The sequence below is a fragment of the Nelusetta ayraudi genome, unplaced genomic scaffold, assembly GCF_046127955.1.
Source record: "Nelusetta ayraudi isolate G7.1 ecotype Tasmania unplaced genomic scaffold, CSIRO-AGI_Nayr_v1 ptg000092l, whole genome shotgun sequence".
In the NCBI taxonomy this organism is placed as follows: Eukaryota; Metazoa; Chordata; class Actinopteri; order Tetraodontiformes; family Monacanthidae; genus Nelusetta; species Nelusetta ayraudi.
Window position 1 is genome coordinate 2,275,001 of NW_027466142.1, and position 10,778 is coordinate 2,285,778.

The 10,778-nt window shown below is 44.2% G+C and overlaps 2 protein-coding genes across 4 annotated transcripts in view; both read right to left on the reverse strand.

Moving 5' to 3' along the window:
• dmrt2a (doublesex and mab-3 related transcription factor 2a) overlaps window positions 1-607 on the reverse strand; it is a 4,734-nt gene extending 4,127 nt beyond the window's left edge. Inside the window, exon 1 of one of the 3 annotated variants that reach the window (XM_076047133.1) lies at window positions 492-607. Coding sequence is in view for 1 of the 3 variants with exons in the window: in XM_076047130.1 (XP_075903245.1) it covers window positions 455-542 (88 nt within the window). In the remaining 2 variants the exon portion in view is untranslated. Of the gene's footprint in view, window positions 1-454 lie in introns of all 3 variants that reach the window. The other 2 variants (XM_076047131.1, XM_076047130.1) reach the window with 2 other exon arrangements.
• A 5,483-nt stretch (window positions 608-6,090) lies between these two features.
• On the reverse strand, window positions 6,091-10,435 carry dmrt3a (doublesex and mab-3 related transcription factor 3a). Its single transcript, XM_076047114.1, has 2 exons — window positions 9,485-10,435; window positions 6,091-8,245 (listed from the first exon to the last, which is right to left on the reverse strand). Exons 1-2 carry the CDS (start codon window positions 9,912-9,914, stop codon window positions 7,110-7,112), a joined length of 1,566 nt encoding a protein of 521 aa, XP_075903229.1. The 5' UTR covers window positions 9,915-10,435; the 3' UTR covers window positions 6,091-7,109.
• Window positions 10,436-10,778: the final 343 nt, after the last annotated feature.

Sequence of the window (10,778 nt, forward strand, 5' to 3'; positions counted from 1 at the left end):
AAGTGAGAAATGTAACTGGTAAAAATAGCCACAGGCTTGGTCAAACACAGCAACATTAAGACTTTATAGGTTATTTACTATATATATGTAGCCTGACACTATCTGTGTCTAAAATTAATTCTGCATTCGCGTTAATTCTATGGCCCAAAATGTTAATACAAGAGGCAAATCACGATGTTCATTATCGTGTTTATGGTGTTATAATAACTGACGACAATATGTTGCGGGCAATAAAGCCTTATTCGTTCCCGCAAAATGTTGTTTCATAATCGGCCCTGTTCTTATTTTAAAAAGAAAAAAATAACCTCGGACTGTTTCGCTGGGGGGAAAAATAGGTCCAAAATAATTACGATAACAGCGAGTGTTTCTTATTTTTGCTTCTTTTTTAAAAAATAAATAAATAAATAAATAAATAAATAAATAAATCCGAAAACTTGCCTTCGATGACAACAACAACACGGACTATTTGAGTTCCTTCTCCTCCGTCTTACCTCCAAAAGTGTAGCAGCAGCAGCAGCAGAACCTGCAGCGTCGCTGGGCATGCGGAGCAACAAACTAGTCCAGGTGTTGAATCGGTGGTTAATTGCCAGTCATGTGAACTCGAGTCCCAGTTTCCTCTGAGCGGAGCCGCGCACAGCGCCGCTCCTATAGAGCTTCTGCGCCTGCGCTGCTCGCTCGCTGATTGGCCGCTGGTGAACAAGGCCCGGACCAATCAGACGATGGGACAGTTGGGTTGGAAGGGGAAGGTGAGAGTGGGAGAGCGCACTGATTCGATTCACTTTCGTTAGCGCTAAGGTTATTCTTGGGGTTGCAAAGACCATAGTTTAAAAAATAAAATAAAATTGAGGATTTTTAAAATATATATAAATATATATTAAATATATAATATTTTATAGTAACGACATATTTAATTAACACATTTTCCTGTATTAAATGTGTGAGGGGACTGAGTGTTGAAACACTAGGGCTGCCTGAGAGTGATGATGACCCGCAGGTTGTGACAGCCAGTGGCTGAATGACTGACTGACTGACTGGCAGACTGGCTGGAATAATCCGCGGACTGTTTTGCCAACAATCAAACCTGGAGAGCAAAGCACCGTGTCAGCACACCATGGTTCAGCACAGCCAAACCCAGAGTGTCACCTTCTGAGACAAGCAGCTATTTTATTTTGTCTTAATCTACTGATGCAGGAATTTAACTTTGAAGACATTAAAAAATATAGTTTTGGGGAACATTTTTTTGCTGCCGTCTGTAGAAAACTGGTATAAATAAAAACATGAAACTTCAAGCCGCAGGTTTGTTTGCTCTTTTAACTTGTACACTTTTCAATAAAAAAAAATATATATATTGTTCATAAAGCGTTCCATGTTTCATTCCAGAGTTTTCCCCAGTTTAAGATCAGAATTTAGAATTTGATCAAACATGTGGTATTTATTTTAAATAGACAAATGCTTCATTAAATGGAATTAGTTCCAACAATCTGGTCACATTTTGAAGCGTACGCACACACACACACACACACACACACACACACACACACACACACACACACACACACACACACACACACACAGGTATGACTGTCAAATTCTGGCATAAAGAGGAATGTCGTCGACTGTCTTTGGCGCGCGTGTGTGTGTGTGTGTGTGTGTGTGTGTGTGTGTGTGTGTGTGTGTGTGTGTGTGTGTGTGTGTGTGTTTGCTGCACGCTGACAGAAGTCAGAGAGGCAGGAGAGAGCAATGAAGAGAGACATGGCAGCAGATTCACTCAGCGCAACTCAACCTCCATGGGAACTGACACCCGGACAATACAGACGTGGAGCGTGGAAACAGCCCCAGTTGACTCTCTGACCTCTGCTGTTAGAAACAGAAGATGTTTAAAGACAATGGATGACAAACTGTATTTCCTCTGAAAATGTTGATTTATTTTCTATCTACTTATTTCTAGATTTTGTCCCGCATGAATTCGACTCTGCTTGACTTGCTGAGTTTTGAGAAATCTACATCATCTAATACCAACTGAAAGATTGCTTTGATTTTTATTTTTTTTTATAAAGGCGCACTGCATTCAATTTAGCAGCATCTAATGGTCAGAAAGTATATTGCAATTAAAATGTTTTCTGACATCGACCTTGATCTCAAAACAGCAGATCCACATTCTGTTGATATATGGGGCTCAGTATGGCTGCCTCCTCACAATGTATTTGGAGATATAAATGCTTAATATAAATGGTTATTAGTAGCACGTAAAAAAAAACAACTTATTTTTGTGACTTTAACTAAAATAGACATGTATTTAATATGTTATATACCATACAATGAGACCATTTAAAATCAAACACAGTGGGCCTTTTAAGTATCTGCATTTAAAAAAAAAAACCCTTCTTTTATCTTTCATAATATTCATGTTTATTTGTGTATTGTCAAACCGATAAATAAATATAAATCATTAAATGTGTTTTTTCTGACTTTTAACTGTACATAGTCTTTCTTCATATATTCTCTTATATTTTCTGTTTTTTAATTTCAATTCCTTAGCAAGTGCTCATAACTAAATACAGGGCTGAAGCTTCAGTTTTTTATTTCAAGTGAAAATAATGATAGACTAAAACAATTGCTAAAATGATTAAAATGCACAGCAATAAAAAAAAAATTGTATGGTCTCAACTTTTGATAATTTCTACATTTGGCTGCGTAAAATTAAGCAATCATTTTTTTATTTTTTTTTGGAATACACTTCATCAATCTTGGCACAATGCTTTATCATGTCTATGCAGAGACCTTTGCATTTCTGTGGTCTACATGCAGATGGTAGTGGCCCTTAACGCTTGGCCCATGTGTTGGAGGTGAAGACGTCAGTCCTGCAGGTGCAGCTTTATTCGCCACTTCTCCCTAATTTACTGCGGGGGTTAGGAGTGGCCACCCGGGGCTGCCGTAGCGAAGCCCGGCCTGGAATGCTTTGATGTGGAGGATCTGCCGGGACGTCGGAACGGGAGGATGGGAGCAGAGCTGGGCCTCCTCCAGGTGAAACGTGTTGTCTGTGTCCACCGCCTCGTTATGGCTCTTCACAAGCGAAGGGGCCTCCGGGTCGGGGGAGAGAGGGCGGGGGTCCTGGGATGGCTTTCCAAGGGGTGTTTAAGGATGTTCAAGATGTTGGGTCCAATGTCTTGGTCAATCACGAAGAGCAAGGTTGGTGCTTTCAAAGGTCTTTGAGGAGTTTGACTTTGCCGCAGATCCAGGAGTTCTGGAACTCCTTAGAATCCGTGACAAGTGTATTCAGGTCGCTGACACCAGAATTCATCAAACAAGTTCAGAGGTTTAATGGTGGCACGGTATTGGAGATCACTGGAGAGGTCCGGTGAGCCTGTTAAACCTGGATGAGCTTCCAATGATCCTTGAAAAGGTTCCAGACGTTCCTGGGTTAGTTTAGGCCCACGTCTCTGAGAGGTTTACACTGGGGCTTTCTGGAAGGGTCTCGAGGGATCCAGGGGATCTTCAGTGAGTTTTCAAGGGTCCCTGACAAACCATCATGGACCAATACATTCGTTTGAAGAAAATCAATAGAAAAACTAGGCTGTTTGTTTTTTCTTAATTGGTTTAAAGGGCAACTTAGATTAAACTCCAGTCTTTTTCATGCAATTTCACACATCTTGATGTACAGAGAATTAAGAGCATTAGTTTTGTCTTGAGCTTCAAGTGTGAAGAAGATGATCTTGAATTTTTCACCATGAAAGAAATTGAATGGTCTTTACAGGGTGGCAGAGGTCAATCAAAGAGTTTCATAATTCTTGAAAGGTGGTTTTTGACTATGATGCAAACACAAATAAATGCTGACTCTGTGTAAGACAGACTGCAGACCTGAAAAGTTACATCAGTTTCAAGACTTTTTGAGTCCAGATGCACTTTTTAATCGGCGATGTGTGTCTTTATGAGCGACCCCTGCAGGAAGACGCAGACACATAATGACACTTTCTCACACGCTGTCCAGTTTACTTTGGGGCCTGATTGAAACAACAGCACCTTGCTGGAAGTGACCCGCTGTGCTGGCCGTAAAAGTGTAACAGGAGCTGTGTATAGACAGAAGAGCAGAGTGTGGGATCACTGGGGATCCTGTTATGTTAATTAGCCTGTGATGGGCCGACAACACATGCGGCTGAACACAAAACCAGGCGGTGAGGCATTTGTCTCTGTCTGAAGGGGCTGTGACACCTCGACCCCAGCAGGATACTGTGCAACAAACAGGAGGATGTGTCCCTGCAGTCCACGTCAGATCTCTAAGGTATTTAAAAGAAGAATTCTGCTCTGTAAAACAGTGTTGTACAAGTAGACTCTGTTGGCTTTATGAGGATACGCTAAATGGTTATGATGATAAAATAAAATGCACAAAAATCAAGTAACAATAAGTAAAGAGAACAACAAAACCCAAAGTCTGAGTATTAGACACATCAGTATGTGTGCCATCGCCGTTTCCATGCAATTGACAATACTCAACTCGGGGTGATATATCTTTAATCACCGCTAGATGGCAGACGGAAGGCAGTTAATCGTGTAAACTTGCCGTAACGTGCTTTTAAATGTGGGAAAATAGAACAAAAACATTTTTCTAACATGGATTTTTGTACTACAGAGAACCAAGTGAATGTCAAGGGAAGTCTACTTATGATAACAATGGTCAGAAACAACAATCAACCTTGATCACCGGGACAAACCAATCAACACAATATTTTTATTATATGAACAATTACATTATTAAGTTTTAAGTAAGTCATCAAATCACACATGCATATAAATGTGTGTACATACATACATACATACATACATACATACATACACACATACATACATTACATACATACATACATAATATAACCACTTCCTCTGCTCCCTGATCATGACTTCCAGAAACACGATGTAACCAGGTTTTACCACAAGGTGGCAGCATCTGTTCGGTGTAAACCAATCTAGGCACTGAAACAGTGCAGAAAAAAAAAACGATTGACGTGAGAATCATTTGGAAGGTGTTTGTAACTTTGATCCTTGCTAAATTTCCATTTTGCAAAAATCTAATAACACTAAGCGATTACATGCCAATAGGCTGTAAACTATAATACTGAATGACCAAATTGTCTTTATATCCTCAATTACGGTTTTACTCATGCAGATGATTTTTTTTTCTTTTTTTAAAGAGGCATTGTGAATTTAAAATGCTGATACGCGTGTGCAGTTTCAAAATAATTATAAACGTCATAATATTAACAGGTCATTATTTAAGACCTACATAGACCAAAAATTCCAACATGCCTCGATTGCAGTCAACATCTGCAGACATGACGCCTGATTTGATGTTGATGAAATGCTTTTGATAACATGTTGTTGTTGTTTTTAAAAGAAACGGATTATTAATGAGATCAGCAATAATTCTCTGTCGGGTTAAAGATATTAGTGGATTATTGATAACACTGAATGCCAGCTAAATGTTTGGATTGCTCTTTTACAGCATCCATGCAGCTGTCAGATGTCTGATGATGATTACAATCAGCGAAATGTTCCAGCGGATAAATAATGTCTTTAAATCATGTCACTTTTTCCTTCTCAGGACCACACCTGAGGAACGGGCTGCTACTAAACTAAACAATGAGTAATCAGAAAAACACTGATTTAACTGAAAAAAAAAAAAATAAAATAAAAAAATAATAAAAAATTCTGTCAGTGGTGCAGCCATAACCGAATCGATTTAGTCTGAATATTTCTAAATTGTATTTTTAACAATCATTTTCCACCCCTAAACATTTGCATGTCATTGGATTGCCTCAGTACTAAAATCATCGACCTTGACGTCCATATTACTGAATCGGTCCAACAGTTTGGCCTGTTTAATACCGAATGCTTGCTGTTCAGACTGAACACCCAGCCCAGCCCAGCCAGGAGAAGTTCTCTATTAATGTCAACAGATTCCATGTCTGAAAAATAAAAAGAATCACTGCTCGACTGCAGCAAATTCCCCTAACCAGCTTTTTAAACCGGAATTATTCTATCGCTAAAAAATAAAAATAAAAAATAAATAAATAAAAAGACAACAAGAGCCTTGGATTCTATAATTTCTTGTTTTATTAGTTCATAAATAAAATCGAGGCGCTGATGAAAGCCCAATGTCCAGTACAACAAGAAAAACAACACGATCCATTCAAGGAGAAGGTTTATTTGGCTCAGCTACTATTGACATGCACTGCTGCATCCTCACGTTAAACATTTTCTTGATCTCCACATACCAACATGCTGACAGGAAACACGAGGACAGAGCGAGTCTGCTACACATTCACCCTTCACTTTGTGGCCGCGTCCACGTCGAGACGTTTGAAAAAGCATGACGCTCGAGGAGTGACGTCACTGCACAAAGAAAGGCGATGATTGCTTGACACAAATTGAAATAAGACATAGAAGACATCAAACACTTGTCAAATTGAGAGAAAAGAGAGAAGGCTTTTCATGAAGAAGTCCGCTCATTGCAATGTGTTTAACCTTTTTTTTTCTTTTTTTTTTTTTTTGGTGTCCTCTGTTGTTTCTGGGGACATTCTTAAACGCTTAAAAAGCGTAACAAGCTTAACGTAGCTTAATGACCGAAAACAGCGATCAATCATCGCCTAATTTCGTGTGGATATCTCTAGTCATGCCCACTTCCACCACTCCAAAGCCCAAAACAACTCACGTTTTATGGATACAGTCCACCTTAAGCTCCAGGCGCTCATTGTAGGGAAAATGTCATTTAATTTATGTGAGGTCATTCTGTTTTCTTAGTTTCTGTCTCCATAACTGTCCACAAGAAATTTGGAGATGGTTGCTGATTTCGGACATTTAGCTACGTTAAGCTTTTCCCAATAATGAGCGCCTATGGAGAGGGACAGACTTAACGTGGACAGTCTCCATAAAATGAGGCTCATCATTTTGGTTTTTGGAGAGGTGAAGGTGGACACGGCTTGAGATGTCCACGTGACTTTTGGTGATGGTTGATCGCTGTTGTCGGTCATTAAGCTACGTCAAGCTTTTTACGTTAAGCGTTTTAGAATGTCCCCTCTATTGTTTCCGTCCATCGTCATCACCACCATCATAATCTAAGCGGAGGCGTTCATGATGCGGGAGTCTGCGGAGTCGGAGCGCTCCTCGTACTCCTCGTCCGGCGAGTAGAGGCCGGCTTTGGGCCCCAGCGTGCAGCCGTCCTCCTCGGCGGGCCTGGAGGGGAGCAGCGGCGAGCTGCGGAACGTGGCGCCCCCTCCCGGGGCCGCAGCCGCTGCTGCAGCCGCGGCGGCAGCAGCAGCCGCCGCGGCAGCAGCAGGGAAAGGCGACACGTACTGGGCCGCCGAGCGGAGCTGGTACTGCTGCTGGTACTGCTGCTGGTACTGTTGCTGCAGCGCCACCGTGTTCCACAGGGTCACGTCGCTGTGCACGAACGGGCTGCCACCCCCGCTGCGTGTCAGCGAGTTGCGCAGCATGAGAGGGTAGCGCGTGGGCTGCGGGAAGGAGGGGTGCTGCAGCGGGACCCCCAGCGGGCTGCCGGGCACCGGCGGCACCGGCGGCGGGTCCGAGGAGAAGCGCAGGGAGTCGGGTACCCGGAAGGCGGAGCCCACCGACCACTTGGAGGAGGTAGAGGAGACGGAGGAGGAGGAGACCACCGGGTGGTAGGAGCCCAGCGCGTGCTCGAACAGGTGTCCGTTGGTGGGGGCCATCACGAGCGCGTCCGGGTGCGTGTGCGCGCTCCCGTCCGGCGCAGTCCGGCTGGACATCAGCACCTCGATGGCGCCCACCAGGTCGCCGCCGCAGCCCCGCAGGATGAGCTCCAGCACGGGCGGCTTGTGCGCCGGGAAGATCCGCTGGAGGACGTCGAGCGGCGGCCGGTTGGCCCGCAGGCTGAGCGGCAAGCTGACAGAGCCAGCCAGGCCCTCGATCAGTACGCTGCTGCTGCTGCTGCGTTCGGCGGGGCTGCCGCACAACTGCTGCGGACTGTCCGCTTTGACGTCCTTCTCAGAGCCGCCGCCGCCGCCGCCGCCAGGGGGCGCCTTGGCGAGGCCGTAGCGGCTCTCCTCCGACTGGGAGGGGGTCTCCGGGGGCTCCTGGCCCTCAGCGGGCTCCGGGGTGTAGCAGGAGTTTGGTTTGGAGCCCTCCGGTGAGCTGAGGGGCTCCTGCTCCTTCTCACTGGAGCTCCCTCCGTTCTCAGCCCCGGACACCTCCTCGGGAAGGTCCTCTGCAGGTTCTGGAGAGAGAGAGAGAGGGGGGGGGGGGGGGCAAGTTCAGACAGGGTTCCGCAAAAGTTGGGAGGAAAAATCTAAACACAGCTTGAAATACGTGGGATCTGCTGCAGCATCTTCCAGTTCCGGATCTTCGTTTGCAAGATCTCTCGAGCTCCACAGAAACTTAGAAAGTTCATGCAGTTTATTCTCAGGTTGACTTTCAAGATGAGAGGCTAAAAAGCTCTAAAGGCAAAATGAGTGTCAGGCACTGTTTGCTCGTCGCTGCCAACAGCGTGAAACACCTGCCAAGAGAGATGGAAGCTGCGCTGACTCATTGCTCAAGAGAGTGGTGAACACGAGCTAGTGGCTGTCTGAATGTTTTAGTATTACATTCTGATAGGGGGAGGATAAAGGAAAAAGCAGCAAAACAGGCATATTCCATGATTTGGTGACTTCAAGCATTCATCTGAGGAACCGCAGTCACCTCAGCTTTGTGCCAACAAAAACTAAACTAATAAACAATTGGAAGAAATTTGATCTATTTTAATTGTTACATTTAATTGTTAATCCAAATAATTTATCTGCAATTCCCAAAATAATTGTTTTCTACAGAAATTAAATGTATGCAATACCAACATTTTACAACCCAAACAATTATTTTAAAAAGTATTTAAAAAAAAAATAACTAGAGGGGAAATGTAAATAAATCTTTTAAAATGCATAATATTACGAATAACTGACAAATGTTAATGTTCATGTTATCAACTTATATATGTATTTTCTCTTTGGCTTTAAATTTATTTTTCTAACCATCTGACATGATGTCTAAAATTTTGTCTTTCGTGTTGAAATAAATGACAGCCTCGGCATTTGCAAAATGGTCGGTGTGTGCTCAAATAGAAGAAATTACATTAAGCAACAATTAGACACAAAACGATGTAAACTGTAAATAAAAGGCAATTATTAACTATTTGTTAGATGCCCTATAGTCTCGGCGTCAGAAGGTTAAGAAAAGTACAATCCTATTTTATTTTAAACGAATGAAGCCTTGAATGAGTAATTAAAAAAATAAAATAAATAAAAATAAATAAAAAACCCTGATTGTAATAATATAATTTGTGCCAGTTAAGTTGCAGGTACAATTTTGTTAATATTTTGAATTTTATTTTCCGGTGGGGGGAAAAAAAAAATCACATACTAAACGCGTTTTCTCAGCTCTTCTCAGAAGTAATGTGAAGTCTAAGTTTGAGTCGGCCACCTACCCGGGCAGGTGAGAGCTGCGGGCTGCAGCGGCTCCGAGCTGCTCCACCTCAGCTCCAACTCCTCGCTCCTGGCCGGGGGCCCCTGGTTCCCCTCTCCGCCTCCACCTCCTCCACCCCCTCCAGGGCCGCTGGAGGCGATGCCCATGGCGGGCAGCACTCGGAGCGACTCCGGGATGAGGCTCTCCAGACTCTCGTTGGCCTGCTGCCGGCGCAGCGCCACCTGCGCCGCCATGACGCGCTGGCGCTCGATGATGAGGATGCACTTCTCGCACGTGCAGTCCTTGAAGCGGCAGTAGCGCTTGTGGCCTTTGAGCCACGACAGCACGCCGTGGTTGCGGCACCGCGCGCACTTGGGGGTCCTCTGCAGCGGGGCCCGCGGCTGAGACACCGGAGCCCCCATGTAGAGGTACGGCGAGCCGTAGCCGTTCATCTCTCTCCCTGGGGCGAGGCGCCTCTACCGGGGGGTGGGGTGCGAGTGTTGCGAGCAGGTCCCTCAGCTGGAGGTGGAGGAGGAGCTGCAAAGGGGCTCACCAGGAGGAGCAGGGTGAGGATGAGGGTGAGAGGTGTGGGCGGGCAGCGCAGATCAGATGCATCAGGCTGACACGCACTTATGGAGACGAGTAACCAAACGATGTCACTCGCGCCGAGGCGCCCGCATGCACGCTGCAAAACAATATCCATGCGAGCCCTGGGGGAGGGGAGGGGGTCGGGGGAGGTGGGGCTATGGGGGGGGGCATCAGATAAGCACTGCACACGTTTAGCAGGGTTCCAACTCAGAGCACACAGCCGAGGTGAGGGAATAAAAGGGGGTTTAAAGCGACTCGCACCGCACAGGTTGCTGCTTCCTCTCACTTCATTTGCTGTACGGGTTGCAGCAGAGGCCGGAAGTCTAAGAAAATTCCGCCTATTTTCAACATTAAAGCCAAACTAATTATAAGGGTACGAAGCAAACTAAAAATGCGGCTTGCTTGAATAAGAAAAGAAAAAAAAAAGAGAAAAGCCGTTATGGCAATAATGTATATAATTCTTTAGAATAAAAGCCAAAATGCTGAAAATAAAACACTTGCCAGAGGTTCAATTCTGAGAGATTTGGAGCAGGATATTTTTTATGTTTATTTAGCTCAAAGCATGGAAAATAAATATAAAGAGCATTTGCAAACAGCAAAACATGCAAGGCACATAAAGCAGATTTGAAAAACAAATGGATTACATCTATTAAATATGGCACTTTCAGACTAAACTTTTGCTGAATAAAATGTCAACAGTAGTATGACTCAAATATAAACTATTGGCA